The 25,998-nt window shown below is 38.6% G+C and overlaps 1 protein-coding gene across 13 annotated transcripts in view; it reads right to left on the bottom strand.

Moving 5' to 3' along the window:
- KLF12 (KLF transcription factor 12) overlaps positions 1-25,998 on the bottom strand; it is a 427,321-nt gene that overhangs the window by 55,593 nt on the left and 345,730 nt on the right. For all 13 annotated transcript variants that reach the window (XM_073212506.1, XM_073212515.1, XM_073212516.1 and 10 more), the window contains one exon: positions 10,250-10,312. In XM_073212506.1, coding sequence (XP_073068607.1) covers positions 10,250-10,312 — 63 coding nt within the window. The remainder of the gene's footprint in view (positions 1-10,249; positions 10,313-25,998) is intronic.

Genomic DNA, 25,998 nt, shown 5'->3' with positions numbered 1-25,998 from the left:
GAGGGAACAATGAACACAAATATTCTAGAAAAGTGATGATGCTACCTAGTAAAAATAACAATTCCTGGCAGTTTCAAAAGTGTTCAGGTTTGTAAGTGACACAGAATGTAAATACTTAAATAGTGACTGAAAATCAAATACAGGCTAAGAGAAAAAGCAAACATGGCCAGTACATAAGGCCCACACAGCAGCTAGGCAGATAAGAGACTTAGGTCATGTGTTGTAAGGAAGGAAGCAGTAGGGTTTAAAATAAGCACGGAACACTTGGAATGTTATCCTCATTTCCTAAAAAGTATTGTTGATACAACCTGGTATTTTTAAAGTCCTTTTCTTACTGAAAACCTTCATCACAATAGTCAGCATATTTGATGAAGTCTTCCATTCAGGAGAGGAGAGAAGTGTGGACAAGAAAGCTCACACACATGTCCTTTTCGTATTTTCTCCCCTTTCTATGCCAATGTGTTTTGCTCTAGTGCTCCAGGAAGTACCCTCCCCATGCAGTATGGTGTGAATAGTGCCCCCTGGGGTTCTGTAATGTGGCAGTCCTGAAAAGAGAGAATCATAAGCCAAATGTGGTTGCACAACATGTCTAGCAGTCTAGGCTTCTTTATGAGGGAGGCTTTTCCATTAAAAATGTCCTGATTAAAAAAAGTTAGATTAAAAAAATATGTGTCTGGCCATGTCCAGTCAGTTCCTAATACCCAACATGAACAGGGGCCAAACTGCCTGTCATTCTTGAGGTTGGTGCAGCGCTTGGGCTCAGGTTTTAATGAAACTTAGGTGAGCTTCAGGCTTCCTTCCTCTTGATGGTATTCTCGGGACTCTCAGCTCTCATTTCCAGGGATTCCCTCCTACTTGAACTTCCCTGACAGACAGGAAAGCATTAGCCACACAATGAAAATGTAGCTTCAAGGAGCTCCTGATGTAATATTTAAAAGAGATAGTGTGGATTATGGAAAAGACATTGTCTATTAGCCAGGGTAATAATGATGCTTTCAAATGACTGAGATCATATTGTACAGGAAGAAGGTTTCTAATGATTTAACCTAAGTTTTTATGATCAATAACAAAGCAACTATCCACAAAAATAGAAAAACCCACTAGGGTCAACAAAATCTCATAGGAAATATTGGCAGGCTACCAATGGGGAAGGGAATAGAGAGAGTCTAGTCTCACTTAGAGGTACAGATGGAGTCAACTGGCTGCATTTCAGTTTTATGATGATGTGACATCAATGTCTACTGAAGATCATTTCGTGAGTGCTTAAGGTACACTCTCAAAATTTATCAATTTCTACCTCTAGATGGCAGCAACTTTCTTCTATTCTCAACGTTGTTGCCGGTGGCCTTTGTTTCCTACCACCACTCACTCCATACTTGCTCCTCTTTCCCAAATAAGTACTTCAGCCTGCAAAGTTTAGGGAAGATTACTGTAAGCCACTTTCCTTGTAAGAAATCGGCCCATGTGCGCAGTTAAGCTACGGGGTTCTTCAAGAGTACAAAATAATTCAGGTCTAGAGTGAAAAATAATAGAAGGCTATTTTCTTTCTCCATGCCTACCAACTGCCAACTCTGAGGAAAGCAATGTTTCCTTTTCATTACAGTCCTCATAAGAAAAAAAGGCAATGAGTAGAGGGAAGGGAAAATTGATGGAACTGGAGAGATTTCTATTTTACAGTAACACTAATTTAATCCTATGGGTGATTTACATCATTGCTTTCTAAGGGATGTAACCTGTATGTCCATTTATTAAGACATTCTGAATACAGGATGTTAGAGAGATTGAACGATCATATAAAATTGTTGACATACACTGAGTTACCTTTCTATTTGGTTTTCACAGAAACTGAAGTAAACTGGCTCCAACTATATCCTAAAAAGTTCTCATTTCAGCTTGGATGTAACATGTGCCCTTTTCAGAGCATGTATTTAACCTAAAGCACTGGAACCCCAGGCCTACCTAATGGCTATCTGCCTGACCAAGGACTCTAAATTGTTAGAGTTAAGAAGGACCCAAGAGAATTGAAGGAAATTACAGCCTCATTTGAGGCTATAATAAATGCTGGGTGTGTCAACGAATCACCCAGGTGGTAGTAAAAAGATGCCATTTATGTAAAGTTGACATTTGACTGTGGGTCACTATCTAGAGTTTACGAAGTACTTTCTTTCAAGGTGACAGATACTATGAAGAGTATTTTTTTGCACTCTTTTCAAGAGCTAATTTGAATAGTTTGGGTCAGACACCATGCATTCATTCATTCAAGAGAAACAAGGAAGTGCAGGAAGCATACAGACTTTTTTAGTATAAGTGAGAAATGCATACCAGAACATAAGCTTGTAGACTCAAGCTTTATTTGTTTCATAGTAAGTTTCTCTATTTTGACTATTTTGTGTATTTTATCACAGAAACTATGTATGTCTGGTTTTAAGGGCTACATTTTTAAATATGTGATTCAAAGCAGGATTTCTGGGAAAATGGATGGTTTGAGGAGATTAGGAAGAAAAGCTGTAAGTTTCCCGGAGAATGGAGTCTATTTTGATTAAACTTTTGCTTTGGGCATTCAGTAATCAAGAGTAGGACCTGACAGAGGCCATTATTTTAGTTAGTAATTGTATAGTGTTTTTATCATCCAAAATATAGGAAAAGATGGCCTCCAAGGAGTAAGATTCAAGTTCACTATCTTTAACGACAGCTTCAAGTTCAGTGACGTAGGAACAGTCATTTTTGAAGTGTAGCCTTTCCCATCACTGTTTGGTCCCAGCACCTCGTCTTCCTTTGGGAAACTCATTACCTGCGGTCTTAGTGGCACTGCTCACCCAGGCTCCCTCCCTTCCTCGGCCGAGGGCTGGGCACCTGCGCTGGGCTGGCCCGTCAGACTCTGGCTTGCTGTGGCAATTCTGAGGAGCTGGCATGGGGGCAGGTGCTCACCCTCCGGGCCTGCACCTGCTCATCAAGTCCTGCTTGCAGGACCCTGGGCCTACTCTGCTTCCTGCGTTTCCTGTGGCCCACCTCCTGTTTTCCTTTGACTCTGACACCCTCTCCTGTCCTACAAAATTACCTTTAGCTTAAGTTGGCCAGACTCAGTCAGTTTCCAATACTCCCGATGAAAGACCTTCATCCAATAAAGGAGACTGCAATGAATGAAAACGAAGACAGAGGTAATGGCTACAAGCAGACAGAGGATTCCAGCAGGGTCGGTCCTCAGCGCTCCAGGCACGTATTAGCTGTAGGCTCCTGTGGAGCAGCTGTGAATAAAAACTGTGTGATATTGGGCTGGTTTTAATTTTTGGATAAATATGTCACATCCTATTTATTGTTCTCTAAAAGTAATTAAAAGAATTATATTATGAGGATATTGAGCTATCTTAACTAATCTAGTGCTATACTAAGAAATGTAATAAATAATCAATTTTAAGGAAATTACTAAGAAACTTTATGAAAGTTTAGTGGTCAGCTGAGAAGAATTATAGTAAGGTAGGAATATATTTAATTTTAAAATTGCTAGTTTAGTGTCCATGTGTACACAGAGAAATCTCCATGACTAAAATGACTGAAAAATGCTGATACACCCAGCATTCTCATAGAGGAATCCCTTTAACATCTGTTATCTGTATTCAAGAATATACCAGGACTTTTGATTGGGTCCCCAACTTAGTTATTATTCTTTCAAATGCATGTATTTAGAAGAGAGCTATGTTAGCTGAAATTTTTAGCCCCAATATACCCACTGAGAAATACTGTGAAAGACCAAGAATGTGGCATGCTCTGTGTGTGTGTGTATATATACATATATCTCCATACACATATATCCATATATATAAAATAAGATCTTCATTTTATTTTGATATGTTAATTATAACATGACTTGAACTACTGCTACTATAGATACATATTTTTTCATTTTGGGACACAGTTTTTTTCTGCATTATTCACTAATGACTCCCTGTATCCCCTTGTCCTTCATGTTGCATTACAATACGATCATTATTTTAAAGTTCCACACCTATCTGAACAAGTTTAGCAGGCAAGAGATTGTACTGGAGAACAACACGCACTGAACAATTTAAAACTCTGTAACAAGCGGTAGTTTCAGTAGCTTTCCCAGAGTAACTCATGATTCCTGATGGTATAATTTTAAATATCCTTAAAGTGCATAAAACCAACCTAAAAATACAACAATTATATGAAAAATATTCCACAAATTTCAGAATTGCAAACAACTACTGTTTTGTTATTTCTTTTCTTCTGCTTACTTTGGATTTAACTTGCTCTTTTTTTGGTTTCCTAAGGTAGAAACTTTAGATTATTGCTTTGAGATCTTTCTTCTTTTCTATTTTATGCAGTTGATGCTATATATCACCTTCTAAGCACTGCTTTTGACATGTGCTTTCAGTTTTGATAAACTGTGTTCACATTTTCATTTACTTAAAATTTTAAAGATTTCTCCTGAGATTTTTTCTTTGACCATGTGTTATTTAAAAGTGTGTTGTTCAGTTTCCAACTATTTTTAGGTTTCCCAAACAAGTTCTTTTGAACACTGAACTAATCTATTTTGTACTAAAATTAGCTAAAACAACAGAGATGTTTTACTACATGACAGTATGCCTCCTAACTACAGTACTGAGAAGCCAGGAATCAACACAGTGTATACAGACATGATCTATAGCTTCAGATTAGGTTTTCGGTAAGATTCTAATAATATGGTTCTAAGCAGCAGGTTGGTACAAACAAAATATTCCCGAAATTTTTAAAGAAAAACATCTCAGAAGTGGTGACCTTTAAGACTCCGCATGATCTTATACCCCTAATTCTCTTATAATTAGGGAAATAATTGCAGGAAATAACCTACTTTACTTTTTCTCCTAATCGTCTTTCTTGTGACTGAAGCAATACTAGATTAAAAAAATCAGCTGATACTAACAGGAATTTGAAACACTTTCATCATGAAGTTTCTTGCTGAAATTCTGGATAATTGAAAATTTAGGAAAATTAGACCCAAGGACAATCTGCAAGAAGGAACAAAAGTTCCAAGTACACATAACTGTCACAAGGTAAATTTGAGAAGGTGGTAGAATTAAAGAATTTAAAAGCTGATACTGGATTCATAACATACAGAAAGATGTGAATTTGAAGGGATGTAAAATGTAGCAACACACCAGGAGGTGGGGTGGTGGCAAGGGAATGCACATTTTTTCATTGTAATTTAGTATCTGGACAGAGAATTTGCAACTGTGTTCTTGATTAGGTGAACTACGGCCTCTTTCCAAATCTGTTATGAAGCACTGCAGAGAGTACGCTTTCTAACTAAATCTACAGGTGACCTGCTGTTACTTATTTGCCAACACGCACTGATTTAAAAAACCCACAAAGACCAGGTAGGCATTCTGGGAACTCAAATTTTCACATATTAAAATCCATATATATTATCATCATTTTTACCCTGGAAAGCAAGAAGAAAGGCAGTGGAATGCTCCGGTAATTAAAATGACATGACCAATATTATCTATAAAGAATGAGCATGCAAGGATCTGAAAGACGAGTAAACATTTTGGCAGGGACTAACTGCCATGCATCGGAGTGGGCAGCAATGTCTTCATCAGGCCTCTTCTGTTTCTTCTCTCTCTCCCCCCATCCCATCAGTACCATGGGAATCTCCCAGACAAAAGTCTTCTGCTTAGCTTGTAATAAATTAAGCATCCATCTTATTTAATTTCTGACATTTCTCTTGCTCTACCCACAGGCAGCTGACTGCTACATTGTGGAAAGATGACTGGACGGGTGCTCAGAGACCTGGATTTCTGCCATATCTGAGATGTTACAATTTTGTCTTTGGGCCCCCACTTCTACATGTGGATAGTAAGGAGTTGCACTGGACATGATGGTGCCTACCTCTCCTGTATAGCTCTGAAACTGGCAACTGCTGCAATTGGAAATGCTCTGTCCCTCCTTACAGGGCTCGTTCTGCAGCAGCTTTCTGAAAGGTACCTGGTATCAACCTCAGTGCCTTCTTCTATCACAGCAAGAGGCTTAAACGAGAGGGCATGTTCTTACTTTTATGACAAAAATCCTTACTAGTTATATCCTTCAGAAGGAGTCTCAGAGTCATGCCTAACATTTGCAATGGAACGCAAATAAGTATTTAAGTTCATCATAGCACTAATACCTATATAGCAACAAACATTGAAGCATGAAAAAGCTCTTCCTGCCCGCCACACAAATTTGTGACACAGAACTTCTCCACATCCAAAGGTGAAACGTGATTCAACCCAGAATGGGGTCATAATTTGCATAGATACTCTATTAAAACTGAAGTGTTTTGTGCACACAGCTACATAATGTCTCAGGCATGTTGGTAAGAAATAAATAATAATTGAGACTGGTGGTGGCAGCTTCCAATTGGTTAGAGAAAATTATTTCTACTTTTCTGATGACAATTCCTAGTAAAGATACTTTCTTTTTGATGTCATTATATAAAAAGCCCAGAAACTCTCTATTACCTAACACCATTGCCATGGTTACATAACAACCCTAGGCAGATGTTTGGGGTGCACAGCACAGCCGCAACCACCACCACTATCAAAGAACAATACATGCCCAAGTCCTTCCAAACCTTAGGAATGGAGCAAGTGGAAAGGAGAGAAGGGTGGAAAGCTTTAAAAATGAACATATACTAATGTGTATGTCTTCAGAACTGTCACATTGATCCCGGAGATGCCTGGAGCCTGAAACAAACTTCCATGTTCAGTTCAGAGATATTCCCCACCAAGCCTCTCGCTGTCCTGCTCCAACCTACACACTGAACAGTTTCCAGAATTCTATTATACCTTCAGGAATAAAACAGCTGAAAGACGACTTGGAAACAGCTATTTCCTGTGGGTTTGATCTCAAAATGTAACAGCGTCAAGCAAAAAGATCTGTAAAGAACAGAAGTCTACTGAACTGCACATTTGAGGCTCTAGTAAGATTTGCCTCATTTCTCCCCATTTGCCCCAAATGGAGCAAAGTATGTTTTCCTGGAATTGTCATTTCTGGCAAGAAAGACTGGCAAATGCTCTAAAAAAGGTTTATATATAGCCTTTGGACAAAGGAAGGTGTGATGACCTCCACATAAGGCCACTGGTGAAGGAAAGAGGTGAGATATGATACCTGGAATAGAGAAGGAAATTCACACACTGTACCTCAAAGGCTTCATCAATCCTCAGATCAATAAATATTTCTATTGTGGGTTGGCAGGGAGGGGAGAGCCATTCTGATGCACAGAGTTTATGTCTGCCTGAATTTGGTATCTTTGATTAATTGAGTATTAACAAGTTGTGCAACAGTCTTATGTTCTTTATTGGGGTGCTAACGTATCCTGCAAGACATTCTTACTGTCACTCTTTCATCTCTGGGAGTTAACAGATAGTTACGGAGAACCTGGCTCCATCCCAACATCTGGCACTGGATGTGTGCTTCTCTGCTCCCTGGTTATGTACATTTGTTACCACATCTTCTTTCCATTTCAGCAGGTTTGTTTGCCACGAACAGACATTCTTTCCAACACATTTCTTCAGCGTCAGAGGAAATAAATGCTGCTCCAGGAATGAGGCCAGTGGATGTTGCCTCTCATATTAACATTATGCAGAGAAAAATACTACTAAGGGTTTAAACTTTCTTTGCTCAATAATAAACACTGGTTTGATAGCTCAACCACAGCCACTGACATTTACAACCGACCAATTTCCATGCATTTCCTATGCATAACTTGTAAGTTTAAGCCTTTTTGCCTTTTAGTGATGTTTAATTGCTTATTTAATGGATAATATTTCTTAATTGCTTGGAGCATTTGTTACCCCAGCTTCACAAAATCACCCAACATCATTCACATATAGTTTGCTGATCTAACTCAAGCCAGAGCCAAGCCATGTAATTCTCTAAATTATCTCAAACTTCTCTTTTGGGGACAGCAACTGCCATTTTCCCTTCATCTCCATTGCTAACATGAGTATTTAAACTTCTGGGATTTTCTGAGGCAATATTTCACAAATAGCAAGTCTTTATCACTTAACTAGATGTAGATGCTGGGTGATTCACTGGGCTTCATCACAGCCAGGTGATTTACTTCCGTACCAGCCTTACAGTATTTGCTTAAGGAAGATTCAAGGTAGTATATATAATGGAAATTTTAACTAATTTCTGACCAAATAAAGCACATGTATTAAATCCATGTATGCTCCTACTATAGTGAATTTAGAACTGCCTCCATTTTATCTATATGGGAAACACTATCTCACCCCTGTCTCACCCCTCTGCTTTTCCTAATTATTCTGGGACTTCATTCAAAACCCTTTTTCTCTGGGATGGGTTTTCTGACCCTCCTCTTCCTTCCTGTATGTACTATAGATATATCTCCTTAGAGCATTACCCATATTTTATTATATATCAGATGCTGCTTGTATGGTACCATGTAATATATATGTGTGACATCACACACACACAAACACACCCACTCTCTCTCTCTCACACCCCTCCCCCACAAGATGAGACTCCTGAGGACAGAAACCATATTTATTTATCTTTCTAATCTAGTGCTGTTCACAATGCCAGGGGCTCTAAATATATGTTGCTGAAGAGATAAAAAGTTGATTTTCTCAAGGCTAGTAGCAAAAATCCTTTTTGTTTTTCATGTATTATTTCTCTGGAGATGAAAGTGGTTTAAACTTACTAACCAAGTAATATACTATGAATTATGTAGGAACAATTTACTGTTACCCCAATACTCCAGAAAGGAAAAGTGAGGGAAAGAACATTTGTTATTTACTCAGTGGTCCACGGTTAGCCACTGAGAAGTAAGTTGTACAAACCAGATCTTGGAACTGACAATGTTGCACTCTGTCCATTAGCTTATGCTGCTCACTTAAACATCTCATATTCTCTACATGTAACAAAGTTTCTTTAGTACAATATGCCTGTACTGAGAAGGAATATAAATTCCATGCAGGCAAGAAAAGACCTATTTCTCCCTTTCCTTTTATGTAATGGCCATCAACATTATTATTCTCCCAGCTTTCCAGGTTTGACAGGGGACAATATGCCTTAGTGATTGTGAGAAACCGTGAAGGTTGCTCCCGCTTTTAGACAGTGCGCAACCAAATGGCGGTGTCCTCTGTGCTCTATTTTCCCCTCTGTGACAAAGAAAAGCATAATATTTAACAACATCACCAAGCTATTGTGAGGGTTAATTAGATTTAATGGGGGGAGGGAGGCAAGCTGATTAGGCACTATTCAAATTCAAAGAATCATTATTTTGTGTCTAAAAATAATCATGACTTAGGGATAAAATTAATTTGGAAATTCAATATTTGGTAATCATCTTCCCATACTTAAAAAAAAGCCATAGTTTTTAATCAAAATCCCACTCTAAGCACAATTCAATGAAGTAAAAACAGATCTGAATTTCTATTCACCTTTAAAGTAATACAGTAAACAGTTCAATCCTTGTCTATGTTTTTTGAAGATAAATTATGTGTAGAAAGGCTGATTTTGTGAAATGGAGTGATATAAAAAATCTGGATTTTAAACCTACATTAATATACATTTTTGTTTCATAAAAAGTGTTTGTGAAACACCTTGAATTGCCTTTTTAAAGGATCAGTAATCAGTGTTCTGTGGCTGAGATAACTTTTCAGGTCACTTCTGGTAAGTTCCATCTATATTTTTGTTCAGAGAACTAGTCTATTAAAGATCTTTGTATTTGCCAAAGTAAAAAAAAAAAAAAAAATTCCCTGGATATTTAATGCTAAGGACAGGAAAAAAATCATCTAAATAGTAATCATTAACATTAAAATAATAGATTAATAATATATTAAAATAATAGATTAAATAATAGATTAAAATAATAGATTAATAAATAATAGATGAAAATCTCCATGAGGAGAAGTAGGTACTTGAGCAAAATCTGAGTTGTTGCTTAAACCCCACTAAAACCTTACAATATCTTCCAGCAAAAGGGAAACATTCTTTTAAGGTGTAACAGCTGATAATCTTGGAAGATATACCATAGCTGTTAGGAAAACAAAGTTGCACTGGGTTTTTAGTGAGTGAAAAGTTTTGGCTGGAGAGAAACTCTATTGTGTTGATTTAGAACTTTCCAGAGGAAGGAACACAATGTAGTTCAGTTACAGAAAATCAGGAGTAATTCTCTTTCATTGAAACACAGCCTGTTAAAATCAACTTAGACACATTTTCGTAACTTAGGGGGCATACTCACCAAGCAAACTTCTGGCTATTCATTCGGTTTCCCCGGACTCTTGATACTGGGGATGGATGAACCCTGTAGGTAGAGAAGAGTAATCCAGTTGTTGAGAAAGCATATTCCTAATGACAAATGAACAAATACAAAGAGATCTGCTTTATAAATGATCTCTTTTAGATTTGCTTAATATAAATCCCCCAGAACCTGATCGCCTCGTAGTAAATGAATGCAGTGAGATTCTTATACCTGCAAACCTGTGAGTCTTTCCTTCTGCACCACTTGTACCATATAAAATGGGCTTGTCACAATGTTCACCGTGAAGACACCCACAAAAGCGGGACCACCGGTTTTAATGAACTGATTGATTCATTCAGTCCAACAAAAAGCGACTGACTACACAATCCTTGCCAGATTTAGAAGTGTCTAAATGTAATGTGAAGTATGGTATTTGCCTTCAATGAGCCCTTTCTGCTTCATGTTTCCACAAGGAGGGGTGGGGATCAAAAAGAAAAAGTGCACAGCTCCCTCAACCAACTTCTGGATTTAACATCCTAAAAAGCAAGACAATGGAGGGGATCAGGATATGCATCCCCAAAGTATGTCACTTTGACAGGATTATTTTGAGCTCAAGACAACTGAGAAACAGCAGATACAGGAGGAGCCACCTTCATTTCATAAGGCTAAAAGCAGGGCATAAATTTCCCCTTTGTAAAGGAAATTTTCATCTGTAAAGGTGCCTCCTCTCCCATACCTGGAAGAGCAGTAACACATACAACTCTCATCACTGGAGATGGTACTGAGACGGGTCTGCATAAACAACCCTTATTTACCATTAATTCCTCCCATACATTTCCTAGTCCCCTTCCTACAATTTTCCCCCACTAGAGCCCAGACCATCTTTTCCTCTGACTAGTCATTTCTACACAATTTATCACCCTCTGTTAAAACGGTGTATGAGCTCCAAGTTATAACCACTCCTTTGAGTTACTCATCACTGAGCAGTCCTGCATGCATGCATGTTGCATCATAAACTGGTCTTTTTACTCTTGCTAATTTTTCCTCAGTTTAATTTGCATTCCTCTAGAGATTGGACCTGAGAAGGTAGAGGGAAAGTTTATTTTTCCTCCCCTTAATAACTTCATTCAAATGTCCAGGAACAGAATCTGTGGGAATGAGGGAGGAAGGAAGGATGAACTGTCATTTTTAGGAAAAAAGCCCTTTTAGATGTGATGCTCTAATTGCTGGGCTTGAGAAAGGCTAAGTCAACTCAAAACTTTACTTAAATAATGGAGAAGTAAAAACTATTATTTTACAAGCTTTCAGGGTTGGCATCATCCACGGGAAATAGTTTATATTTCCAGGAACTGTTGATATTTTCTAATCAGGAGCTAGCTACTGAACCCCACATCTTTGTGGGTCATTGATGGGCAACACAATACGCCCTACCTCCTGCTTCCTTGCCCTCAACTCCCTGCTTTGTTCTACCTCTACTAGGATTTGTGAGAATCTAGGATTTACTAGGATTTTTAGCTTGTGTTATCTTTACTTGTTATGTCTCAGACATTACTCTGATTTACAAGACAGGAAGAAAACAGGAGTTTTAAGCCGGTCTTTTAAGTCCAGTTAGAGGCAACAGCTCCAAGGTTCATTAAAGTCCCAGTTCTCCATAGTTGTTTAGCAAGTGGAAATCATTTCAAAACAGATACTACAGTTCTAGCCCCTCAGAAGGGCCAACTGCCATCTTTCCATAAATCGGGGGCCAGACCGCACTTTGCCCTCGGAAGGCTTCTTCCTTCCAATATCCCTTATTAAGATTCTTTTCCTCACAGCGTTTCTCAATGGCTGCTGCAGCTGAGCCGCTCAGCACAGATTTTCTGCTCGGCATGGGGGAGGGGATGTTAATTATGCAGAAAGATGGAGAGAGGCCAGACAGCCCCTCTGGTGAACCGTCTCATTCAAGCACGGCCCACTTCCTGCTGTTTTGCAGCTACAAGGATCACCTGTTGGTCCTGGCATCTGGCCAAACTGGGGCTAGCGGAAATGACAGACTCAGCTAGAAATGAAAGCCAGCTCCTAGTCCAGTACCCCAAATTGGAGGAGAGAGAAAAACATGCAATTAAAAGGCATACGAATTATAAAAATGGTAGCAAGCCTCATTTTCTTTTTTTTTTTTTCACTCTGCCTGCTGGAAACACAATCATCAAATGGAATTGTGACCAAAAAATCATCACCCAAGTTAAAGCCACCTGACTTAAGGGAAAATGCAGGAAATCCTCTTGAACCTTCCCTACATCCACACTGAAATGTCAGAGTCCTACTACCTAAATAAAGTTTTAAGGAGTAAAGCTCCCAAACTCACAGTTCTTTAATCCATTCTACATCCTTTAAATGTTTATCTCTTCTACTGCTTCCTCTTTAACAACAGTATTTTTATTCACCATAATTCCACCAGGTGAAGTTTGATGTTAGAAGTAACTCTAATTGATGCTTCTCATTGCATATATCAGTAGAGAAAAATGGACCTCTTTAACCTCTAATTACTATATTCTCGAGGTATTTGTATCTTTTAGCAAAATTTCAGCAATCTATAGATCAAACTCAGTAAGCAGATCATTTCTATAATGGTTTAACAGTCTACAAAGAATTCCTGATTGTTCATGTATGTCAAATAATTATAAGGTTTCTTTAATTAAAAGTAGTAGTAAGCCAACAAAGCTTGTTTTCCTTTCCAAAGTGAACAAATTGATAACCTGGAGCTCACATCATCCAATAAAGTAGACCATAAGAGTCTGCATTTCAGTTATTCCCAAAATTTTCTTTCTTCAAGGGATCTGCAGTGTTTTTGTGGGCTCAGTCTTTAAATTGTGACACTTTATGCCATCGCCTACCTTCTTTCCACATATAGCAGCCATGCAGGTAGCAAAGTCAAAGCCCCAGTAGGAGAAACCACCACTTAATCTGCATGTCATGCATTATTCATGACCTCCTGATTCCTGCACCTGCATCTAGGCAGGAAGCTTGCAGGGAATGTTCATTATTCTTCTCTTAGCCTCACACAGGCTCCATTACTGCTAAGCCACTTTGTTCTGTAACTAAGGGTTTTAGGCCTTAGTTCTAACCGCTAGATACGAAGGAAAAAAAAAAATCACTGTGCTGAAGAAAAGGACAATCTTGTTGTTGTATAACATGTATTGAATCCTACAATGTGCTTTTCTGAGACTGACGGTTAATGTCAGATGGAAATGCTCATATTTGGTGATTTACATTACACAGAAAAAAGAAAGCTGTATCATTAAGGCCATGTATACTAACTATTCCATTTATATCCACTTACTCATCTGAGACAGACAGCATGTTTATAATTTCACCCAACCCAGGGCTTAATTTAGCTTTCTTGCTAAGCATGTAAAGACTTTTTAGATATCTTAATACAAAAATGACTCTTCCTTCTTTGGGTATAAGCAGCAAAGAACCTGACCCTCAGATCTTACACTTTAATGATTAACCTTTACAGTAAAACAACAGAATATATTGTTCTGTTTTACAATGTTTTTATGAACTTAGCTGAATGGCTGGTGGCTGGAGGTGGGATGTGAAACCTGGATACCCAACACAAATTGATGATTACTAATGAACTGCTGAGGAAGGATACTGAATTGCCCTTTTTTACTAACCCCACACCCCCCAGAGAAAAGCTATGACAACTTACAGTTTTATAGCCCTAAATGGAATTAGGATGAAATGGTTAAGAGTACAAATTGTGTAACTAGCCTGCCTCCACTATTTACCAACAGTGTTATCTTAGGATCTTACGACATGACACGTTACTTCTCCTCTTTGTGATTCACTTTTCTTATATGTACAAATGGAAGCAATAATGGCAGCTGCCTCTCAGGGCTGTGAGATTTAAATGAGCTAATAGTTGTAAAGGGTTTAGGAACAGTGCTTAGTGCCCAGGAAGCAGACAATACCTAAGGTATTGTCCCTAGCAATGCTGAATGGATTGGAAAAGATGGGAAGATGGAGCTGGAATATACCTCTAATTCCAGGGGATTGCAATGACAAATGTGCTCTGTAGAGTCTTAACTACCATGCTTGTATGACTTCACTAAAGGTGAGGGAATAGGAAAGAGAAATGAACACATATAGAAGAACATGAACCAAACACCATGATTGGTTTCTAAGGTATGGCTTACTCTCTGGGCACATTTTTCTGTTCTTTATTAGAAGACCTATCTTCTGTTTACTAAACAGTACTTCAGTTATGTCCCATTCAAGAACAAGTCAGTAATCATAACAATACAAAGTCACTCACATGCACTAAGCCCTTACTATGTGCCAGATGTCATGCTGACTTTTTAAGACAAATTACCTTATTTGACCTTCATATCCTTATTATCCACATTTTATCTTTGAGAAAATAGGCTCAGAAGAGTTAGGTAACTTGCCAGGTCACACAGCTAGTGAACAGCAAAATCAGAGCTTGAACACAGGTATGTCTGAACCATCCTACTCCAGATGATCATCCAATCCTTATAATTCATATATATTCCCTCCACAGACCCTAGTGGATACAACAGAGTGATTTGGCAGCAGGGGCATTAATGAGAGATTCAGTATTTATTTAAACCCAACTGAACATTCTATAATGTAAGTGGATGCAAAGTGAAAGTATGGCCTAAAATGGGCACTGACCTAAACATTAAGCATGTGGGCACTCAAAAGAAATACATAGTAATATACTTTGATCTCCATTTAACTGTTAATGAAAATTCCTCATTAGTCTTGCTTTTTAAATACAGACTATGCAACACATACAAGTTTTAGATGGTAAAATAAATTTCAGCGACATCCACTTCCTTGTTTCCCATTCTTTCTAAAACCCAATCCAATCCAGTTTGTGTCCATTGCCTCTGATGAAACCATCCTTGTCCTCAATGGTCATCAAAGGCCTGTATGTTTTCAGATCTAATGGCTAATTCTCAGTCCTCATTTTCTCAAATTCTGATCATCAACTGCCATAACTGATCACTCTATCTTGAAAAGCTATTTTTCTCAGTATCAGTGACATTCTTCCAGTTTTCCTCCCCTTCTTTTTCTCCTTTGCATGAACCTCCTCTTCTCGTTCTTTTGGACTCTACATGTTGGCGTGGGCTGGGGATCACCTTACTGTGCCCCTTCTCTTCCCTATTAAACTCACTCCCTGGCTGAGTCTGCAGTGAAGACATCATCCTGTCCAATATCATCATGACTCCTGATTTTCTACCTGCAGCCCTATCCCTATTTTCTCTGAATGCCATACTCAGGTTTTTCAATCTTAATATTTTTCTTAAAAAAAAAAATTAAAGGTGTTCCTTCCCGTATCTTCCCAGTCTCAAAACAACAGCATTATTCAGTCAGTTAACAATCTTGGAATAATACTTACACCCCTTCACTCTCTCATGCCCCATATGTTAGAAAGGCTGCTGAATACTGAGAAAAAATCAGAATATTATTTCACAGACCAATAAAATATTTATATAGGAAATTACTCATCTAGTCAGATTAGAGATTTTCATTATCAAGATTATGAGGATTACATACAAATATATTCTTTCAGGAGTCCAATTTTTTCTGCTACATAATAAAATTGTTAGCCCATACTTTCATCAATAAACTGTTCCAATCATTCAATATAATACAGACTTTACCAATTCAGTTTACTACATTTGTGGAAAAATGATTAAACCTGAAATAATCCCAATATTATTCTTAAATCTCAGAACTTTTCTATGCAGTATCACATGAAAGATAATTTTAAAGTAATTCTTGGTATTGATTCCTTCCTACACATACTTGTAGTGAAAACATATTCTCATGATTATTCAAGTTAGTTTGGATGTTTTTATTCTAGTATGTATATACTACACTTGACCAGATAAAAATATGGATAAGACTCCAGTGTTTAAGTGAGACCTTTTTATTCTGTTCTTATCAAGCCAGTGATTAGATGACCACTAAGAATGCCATGTACTTTTTTTTAAGTTCACATTCCCCCATGATACTCAAGTCTCTCTCTCCCTCATACAAAGGCACTGAAGTTATTTTTTGGAAGAGTAGGGTGAAACATCATATAGAATTCATGTGATTATTGTTTTCACTCTTTACTCAACTGTAAATTTTGTTAAAAATAAAGAGTCTGGAAGAGAACATATTTCTGCTACACATCAACAGAACGAGAAATTCTAAAAAGATACCACTTGGTTAGCACAATAATATCACTTTAGTTAATCCCAGCCTCATCTGTCAGCATCACCACTTGCTCGTGGCAGGGACACTGAAGAGTCTCCTCTCTCATCTGTCACCTGGCTAGCTGATACTCAGCTCCAAGAAGCCATCCCCAACCAACAGGTCTAGGGCACCTTGCTGACAGTTCTCACAGTGTGGGTACTTGGCACAGACACTAAGATAATAAGCTCCAAGGGCACAAGGAAACTTCTCTCCTTTTGTTTACTATCAAGTCTTCACGACCTGCTATGAAGTGGGCACGCCACATGTAGTGACTGCATGAGTAGCCCTGTTTCCCTACTAGACTGTAACTTCAAGGATAGATGGCAATGGCCACATCTAGGTCCCCACTGTATCCTCAAGAGCTTAGCACAGGGACCAGGACATGACAGGCATATCATGAACTTTTGTTAAGCAGTGACATGGGAAAAAGGATAAAGAGGTTTAGACTTAGGAATTTGAGCTATTTCACTGACTGACTTAACTGAACACCTTCAGAGCACCTAGAGCCTCGATAATTGATCAATATTAATTAAATCCAACAAACTTTACTTATCAGCTACTACCCATAAATCTTGAACTATGGAATAAGATGGGATCTCTGCCCTCAAGAGCTCATAGTCTAGTTGAAATAAACACGGAGCAACTATCATGAAATAGGGTAGGAAAATTAAAAGGGATTTCAAGTTTTATTGGAGTAAAGAAAGGGTTAGAATTCATTCAAACTGTGAAATAACAGAGAAGGTTTTGAAGGGACCTTTGGGCTGACACGTGAAGGATTAAATAATATTTTCAGAATCAGAAGGGAATGAGGGTAGGAAGATATACCAAGAAAGGGGGTAAATTAGTAAACTATGCACTTGAATTGAAGGCATGAGGTGAATAAAAAGAGGAATGAATGCAGAGAGATTTTCTTAGAAACATTAGTGGGAAAGGAGCTGGGATGTTAAGGCAAGGTTAAAATATAAGATCAATAAACACTATGTCTGACTAAGGAGTTAGAAATTGGGGCAGTCAGCTGTAGAATGATATCAATATTTCCTGTATTGCTCAGAGCCATGTATGCATCACTTATCACTTCAAATTTAACCAACATTTATCTCATTCCTAGTTTATTCATTAATTTAAATGTTAACTGAACATCTATTGTGCCAGACTCTGTTCTAGGTGCTCAACGTACTGTGAACTGTGTTAGTGGATGGAATATTACAGCTGTTAAAACGTGGCTCCTGACTTCAGGAAGGCTATAGTATGACATGAATATAGATAATAATTTGCTATCACAGTGCATGAGAGAAAAGGGGCCTGTGAACTAAGCTTCAGAGTAGACCCCAAAGTTTCCCTAGGACAATATGGAGAGGCACTGAAGGTTGGAAATGGCCAACAGCAGAACTACAAACTGTTCTGGGTGGCTACAGTAAAGGGTGTGGCAGGCCTGGAGGGGCAGGAGATTGTGTAGTAACAGTGGTCAGATCAGGGAAGATCTTCTGTGTTGTGCTAAGTGGTTAAAGAGAGTTAAAGGACAACCACTAATGGCTTGTAACACTGCAACAGAGACATTCAGATTTGTGTACTAGAAAGATCATTTTGGCAGACATGCAGAGGGTGGCCTGAAGAGGATGCCTAATTACACAGGAAGAACCATTGGAAGGCTACTGTAAATATGTTGCAAAACAGAGTCCAAAATGGCAGCAGTAGGAATGGTGTGGGAGGGGGGAGGAGGGGGAAGATGGATACATAATAAATTAGGTGTTGTCCCTGGTATAAATATATAAAAAGTCAGGGAGGCAAGGCAGAATTAAAGGAGCAATTTTTTTGCTAATACGCAGGGTCTGAATTGGGGGATCAGCCTACGTCTAGCACTGTCTGCACACAGTGCCCATCGTGGTCCAGGAAGCCAAGGCATACACATCCATCACTTTCTCATCTCTGGAGAAATTTGTGGAAATGCAGTGGACCTTGTGAAGAGACTGATGAAACTCAAGTGAGGTCTATAGTTTATTTAATAGTGTTAAATCAATGATACTTTCTTGGTTTGGATTATTGTACTATACTTATGTCAGAGATATACATTAGGGAAGATGTACATGAGTGAAGGCTATCTGTGAACTCTCTGTAGTATTTTTGCAAATTTCAACTCCTAAAATTATTTCAAAATAAAATATTTTAAATACACCATTCCTTTGCTGGTGTAAGAATATAAGCAATATAGATCTTTAGGAACTACTTTTTCCTTTTATTTAGCAATGTAATTTTTCATTCTTTTCAACTTATCGATAATATTCATCCTACATATGTTTATAAACATAGAGTATATTCCTCTGTGTGTGTACATTATTGTGCATTCATTCTTTTCTCTTTTTCTTGGTAAATAAACTTACCAATCAATTCTACCACCTTCACCATCACAGTTTTACATGCACTGGGTACACAATTACTAATAACAGGTATATTAAAAGGTGAGAGGAAAAAAGGAAGAAAATAAAAAAAGGTGAAGACATTTGACAAGTTTATTAAACATAATGCTTGGTGAGGTTTTTTTGGGGGAAATTTAAGTATGCCTAAGAGCAACAAGCTATGCTATGGAACTGACATTTATTCAAGTAATACAGATCTCAAATTCCTGTTTTGACATGAGATAACCTGATAATTGCTTCAATTTTCCACATGATTTTGCATGTATATAAGTCATGTATTATTTCTTAAGAGTTCAGGTATGGTGAACTAAGGTTCCTGTCTTTTAATACTTGAACTGAAATACTTTGATTCAGTCTTCAGTGTGGACTGAGTTGGAGGAATTTCATGAATTGACAGGCAATCTGATTGGTAGTTATTCTATTAGTCACACTGGCAATGCCTTATATTTGGTACGCTCTGTTGAGAAAGAATAGTAATAGTTGAAGAATTACTTCAAATGCTTTTACTGCTTCTGGCTGCATTAATTTTGAGATGCCTCATTTAGGCTAAAAAAAAAAAAAAAAAGAAGAAGCAAAGTTAAAGTATGTAATATGGGCTTTTTGTCACCCCAAATTGGATCTTTACAATTTAGCCTTCTCTTTAGAAGGTTTCATAGTTCACTAAACTGTACCACTTTTCCTTTGAGTAGGACACAATTTTACCTCATTTGGTTGACAGGCAGTAATGAAAATGGCATAAACTAGTCTCTCAAGACGGTAAGCCATCTCTAAGGAGAAAATGTAGCTTACATTTCACTTACAATAAAATTTCAAATGCCAGCAAAACCTCAATCTTGTAATTGCGTGTAACCATTTTCTTTCATTCTTTTAACTGATGTTTTTAAAAGAAATGAGTTTATGTATAAATCCTGATTTGGTTTTCTTTAAGTGAACACCAAATAAATAAAAGGGAATGGTATTTAAGAGATGGATTCAGTTCCGAATCACAGAGCAGTCTGACCTGTAGACAGCTGTAGAGGCAGTCCTCTCATTGCCAAAACTGATGGCCAGGAAGCTCAGAGGACTTTTGGGGAAAGGAGACAGGAACTGACCTACTAGTTTACGCAGAGACACTTTTCAGAACTTTGGCTCTGAGGCCAGGAACTGCCAACCGCATCAATCGGTGCACACAGGGCTAACGGTGCTTGTGGGGACGGCAAGGAGTACAGGAAGCATCCATCACTCACAGCTTACCACAGGACTGTACAAATAGCAATGCACCCATTGTACACATACCCCAAGATCACCAGGCCCTCTACAAGTGGTCAACATCACTTATACCTGTTGCCTTCAAACTCACCACATCCACCCTGCCCACTTAGAAAGCCCATCAGGATTCTCATTCTTTTGCTTCATGTAGTAGTGGCCCAAAAAGCTATAGTTTATCTTGAAGAAACTTATATTGGTTATTATTATATTAATAAAATAAGGAAATCAAAGTATAGCTGGTTGAGTTATTTTGGTTATTTCCAAATTTGATACAGGTCACAACATCACTGTCCTGGTTGCTTGTGAAGCACCTTACCATTATTGTGATTGGAAAAAAGATAAACAGGAAAGAAGCAATTAAAATATATTAAGCACCAATATGTTCAAAGGATCTATGAGCCAATTCAGATAATGTTAATATAAGATATGGCCTCTGATATTAAAAGAAAAAACAAGTACAGTTAAATTGGGTGAGTATATAATAGCATCAGATAGGTTAAATACTAACAAATAATGAGACTAAGAACATCAGCTTTCCAAATACAAGAGTTGTTGTAAGACAGTAAATAATGAAGTAATGGAAACATTGATTACTTCAAGAGGTTAAAGGAGAGAAAAATCACTTCAAGCTAATGGTATGAAGTGTAGGTCAGGTCTTAGGATACAGCTTCAGTCATGGACAAGCAGCCAGGTGTGCAGGTGAGGACAAAACCATGAGCTGACAGAAAGAGTAGGCGAGAGGAACAGAGCATGTGCCCACCTTAGATGGAAGGAGTTCATGCCAGGAAGCGCAGCCAGAAGATGGAATGTCTCTGATGACTGGCGGTGGGTGTTCTGGGGAAAGTGCAAAGCTGCCGGAAGCCATCCTTGCAGAGGAGTAATGTTAGCACAGAATTTATCTGCAAGCGGTACGCAGAATGGCTCGCAATGAGGATGTCTAAATGGACATAGTCTTGATGATACTGTAACAGTTTACGTGGAAAGGGACGCAAGTCCACAGAGGTCCTGAGGGAATGGAAAGAAGAGCTGAGATAACAAGGATCAACAGAACCTGCTGACACTGAAGAGAGGAAGGTAAAGGGACGCTACAATTGGGAGACTACAGGAATGGAGGGAAATGTGGTTTAGGAGGGAGCGCAGACTTCAGGAATGGATATGATTTTCATAAACACAGAGGGGAAGGCTGCAGCTGAAAACATGGGTGAGATTTCAGAAGAAACAACTAGAAAGGCAAGGGAGTGTGGTGTACTGGCTCTGACATACCTTATGGTAAGTGGCCAAAGGATCAGAAGAAAAGGCCAGGGAGGTAAGCAGGAAAACAGCAGGAAAAATACCCCATCAGAGGCCAACAGCCACTTTGTAAAATTTTCTAAAGGGACCGAAGGTATGAAGCAAGGCAGGACTAGGATGTGGGCCTATTAGTGACCCCCACAAGACAGGGTTTTGGTAGAGCTACAGAAGTAATGGGTGCCAGGCTCTAGAACGTTACTGCATCACACTGGGGATAAAAGAGAGAATGTTGGAAGGAATCTGAGAATCTTTTCCACAAAAGAGGAGAAACAGCTGGAGTAGCCAGCAGGACAAAAAAGTCACCTGGCTTTTCTTTTCCCTTTTTTCGTAAGAAAATGCAAGCTATAATTCTTTATGTTAGGTGGAAGGTGAAGCTAAAAAGGAGAGCCCAGAATGCTGGAGAAGGAGAAACTGAGCAACAAATCCTGGAGGAGTGAAGTGACCACTCGGTAGCTACCTGCACACAAATATTTTCTCTAAGGCAAGAGCTTACCGCGACCTCGGGTTGTGCTTGGCACTTACTCACCAGTCCCACTCAGCTGCACAAGCCCTCTGAGGCACAGGCATCATGCCTGCTTTGTAAACAAGAAGAGTAAGCTTAGGGAGGTTGCCAAATGAAGTCCAAGGAAACACACTGGAACTGAAACTCAAGACCAGGCCTGACAGACCCCCACGCTATACACTTACAAGCAAGCAAATAACTCTGTTTTTAAAAATGTTAAGTAGAGATCAACTAGAGTAGGAAGTCACTTCAACTGAGAATTTTAAGTGGTCCTGAAGCAGTCTGAGCCCTTTAAGTGCAAATTTGTGCGTCAAAATATTACTCATGATAGATATATTAGTCCACATACATATGGTATAATATAAAATGTATACTTTGTCTTTTCCCCAGGTTCCTGGCCCCAAGCTCCTAAAACTCTTGAATTTCCTAAGTGATAGGAGTATCTTTTGTTATTCATAAAGAATATATCGGAATTTATGCGAATGAGGGGACTCACAGTGGGGCTCCTCAATAGCATCAGCACAAGGGCTGGTCACTAGAAAGGCCAAGCATGTCATTAGAAAATTAAATTTCAGCTCTACCTTGGGGTAGGGTAAAAGGCCAACAAACTGAGTTAAATCACCAATGGCCAATGATTTCATCAATCACACCTACGTAATGAAACCTCCATAAAAATCCCTAAATGATGTACTGGAGAGCTACCTAGTTGGTGAGCACACACCTACACATTGGGAGGGTGGGATGGTGCCCAGGGAGAGGGCATGGAAGCACTGCCCCACCCCACCCCACCCCACCCATACCCTGCTCTGTGCATCTCTTTCCTCTGGCTGTTCCTGAGTTGCATCCTTTATAATAAGCCAGTGCAAAAGTAAAGCAATTTCCTAAGTTCTGTGAGTTATTCTAGTCAATTACTGAACTTGAGAAGGGGGTGTGGGAACACTCCAATTTGTAGTTGGCCAGGCATATGTGCTGGTGGGGAGTGGCTGGCATCTAAAGTAAGGCAGTCTTATATGACTGAGCCCTTGACCGTGGAGTCTGCACTAACTCTGGGGAGTGACAGAATTGAACTAAATTGTTGGGCACCTCACTGGTGTCAGGGGATTGGAAAAACAACCATGTAATATATTATTCAAATGATTTTATAATGAACCTTTATCATAGTCATATTTCCCATGTGGTCTGGCCGAACATAAGAATAATGCATATAACACCACTGTCGACAAGGGAGATTAAGATTTTTGAAGCCTGTCAATTAAACCATCTTTTAAAATTTCTGCAAAATTTTTGTTGGGACTATTTTCCCTCAATCATTGTTATTAGAAAAAGTAGAACAATGAATGGCCATAGAACAGAATTTACCCATATGTAAATCTACCAATCCTGATACTCTCTTCTATAAATAATCAAGACAAACTGAATTTACAAAATATGATTAGAGAAGTTTGCTTAAATTTGTAGTCCCTGATTAAATACAGATGTTATACAAAATAGGCTGAGTCTGGAAATTACCCACCAATTGTATCTTATTACTTAGCATTACTTTTGCTTAGGAAAAAAAGCAAAAGTCTTTCACATAGTCTCTGAAGAATGAACCTAAAAAAATAGAATAAAAACTCCATATATGTACTAAAGAACACATAAAATATAGGCCTAAAAAAGCACACATTACCTAACTGCAGAACAGAAATAACATGATTATTTTTAAAGAAATGACAAAATTGAGATAAAATTATTTTTTTCACTCTTGCATCCCTACCCTGGAGATTTGAGAAAGCAAGCAATATGATTCAATTAGTTGTACAAGGAAAAAAAACTACGATTCAACATTTGAAAATAATAGTGAAGGAATTTAAAAAATTTTTAGTGTCTATTGTTTTCCGGGTCCAGTGCTAGGTACTGATGATGCAAAAATGCACAAAATAACTGTCCCCACCTTGAAGGGTTTCCCAGGCTAGAGCATTCAAACATTACAGAAATTGCAGGAAAGAGCTACATAGTACATGGTTAAGAGTAGACACTGGCCCAGGCTATCCGATTGTACAGTCCATGGGTAAGATATCTAATTTTTATGCCTCAGTATTCCCATCTTTATAGTGGGGGTGTTTACACCCTCTCATTTGGAACAATGCCTTGGAGCACAGCATGTGCTAGACAAGTCTTAGCTACCATCATGGTCTCATCTGCTTATGAAGTCCCATGTTGCAGTGATGCTATCTGCTTAGGCCTGCCCCACGGCCCTATGTCTCATTTTCCTCTTCAGCAAGGGCAGTAACTAGTAAGAGAACTCTATGTCTCTGGGTATTAGGTACAGTCTAAATACTAAGTGATTATAACAAAGACTACCTCAAGCAGCCAGCTCCCAAACCACACACCTCCAGGGAAATTCATCATGAAGAAATGTTAAGAGCTTAATTTTTTAATAAAATGTAACCAGAGTATTGTAACATCCTGTTCAGTAGCAAGACAAATTCAAATGACTGTAGTTGTAGGACTGCATTCTACATGTGCCCTGGGGTAACCAGTATTTTGGAAATTAGGCGTTAAGCCACTTACACAAATTATCTGTTGCTTAATAAGACCCCGTAGTTGTGAGGTGACCTTAGTTTCTTTTAGTTTTGTGTCTATATACTTTCAAATTTGGTATTGATTGCCTAACACACGAGGTCTGGCATGGGAGTCAAGAAAGTTTACTGTACCAGTGTCAGGGGCTCTAAAGTACCAAGCCATCTCCTGATTGTGGCTGTGTTTACAGTAGCACCATCGGTCTGGGCAGGGCAAAATGGGACAGTCAGCTGGACGGATGTACGATGTTCTGTATGCCGAGCAGTGCTGAAGAGCAGGCAGGGACCTTGAAATTCACTTCCTCTCACCTATGTATCATTATGCGAATCACATGCCTGCTCCTGTTTGAATCATTCACACCATGCGAAGCACATCATGGATGGATTAAATTATGGCTTTTTTAGCTAACGACACGACCAAGATAAAGGTTCAAGGACTTCAGAAACAGAGTATTTCTATTGTGTCGATGTGAATTACCACAGAATCCCACTGTACTCTCACGGGGGTCTGCACATACCCTACCTTTGTACCCGGACTGTGAATGAATCCACAAGAATGCAGTTTGGAAATACATTTGTACAAAATTAAATTCAAATTATGCCATCCTGGTCTTCCTATTATTTCTCATAAAATCTTAACATCTTCATGAACATTAATGTATTTTGCTTTGTAAACCATACATAAGTCCAACACAGACAGGTCCTTAATGTTGGCTATCATATGTTCAATTTCTCCATGCATACATGTGCTAATTCCAAACCACCTTCACTGGAATGGGCTCACAGAGCGCTGATGAGGTTACTTGGAATCCAAAGAGCATCTTTAAAACTGACATCAACATTTTTATTCCTGATAAGAAATGTTTGATTTAAATCACTTCTGTTGGTCAACTTTCTTTTCTTAGCTCTCAAAACTATACAAACTTTATATTAAATTAAAAGGAAAAGTCACAATTTCTATTATTTCTCACAGCTTAATCTCTGCAATGGGTAGTCTGCGTCTGACTCATTCTTATGCATCTTTCTGGTTTTACCTGTTGTGATCTGGTTTCTACCTCTACTACTTGGGTATTGGTTTTAATTCGGTATAAATTTGTTTCCGTGACTTGCCTCGGTCCCTCACACCAGACCCGAAACCTGCTTCCCTCGGTGTCCAGTTCTCGGAGCCATCCCTCCATCTCTTACACACACGCACATGTCCCCCCTCCGCTCCACCTCTCCTCTCTGTCTCCAGGCTTCACTAACGTACCTCATGCTGCTGCCTCCCAAAGTTCCATCTTTGCCTCTAAGCCTTCCCCAATCTGAATTTTGTATTTCCAACTCCTTGTTAGATATGCTTAGGTGTCTCATTAATAAAAACTGAACATATCTAAAACCAAGTTTATCTTCTCTCCTTTACCAATTTTCCACCTGTTTTTGTTACTCAAATGAGTACTTTTCAAGTTAACAGAGTTCAGAGCCATGGAAATAGTATTTTCT

The sequence above is a fragment of the Manis javanica genome, chromosome 9, assembly GCF_040802235.1.
Source record: "Manis javanica isolate MJ-LG chromosome 9, MJ_LKY, whole genome shotgun sequence".
Taxonomy (NCBI): Eukaryota; Metazoa; Chordata; class Mammalia; order Pholidota; family Manidae; genus Manis; species Manis javanica.
This window is presented reverse-complemented; position numbering and strand designations above follow the sequence as displayed.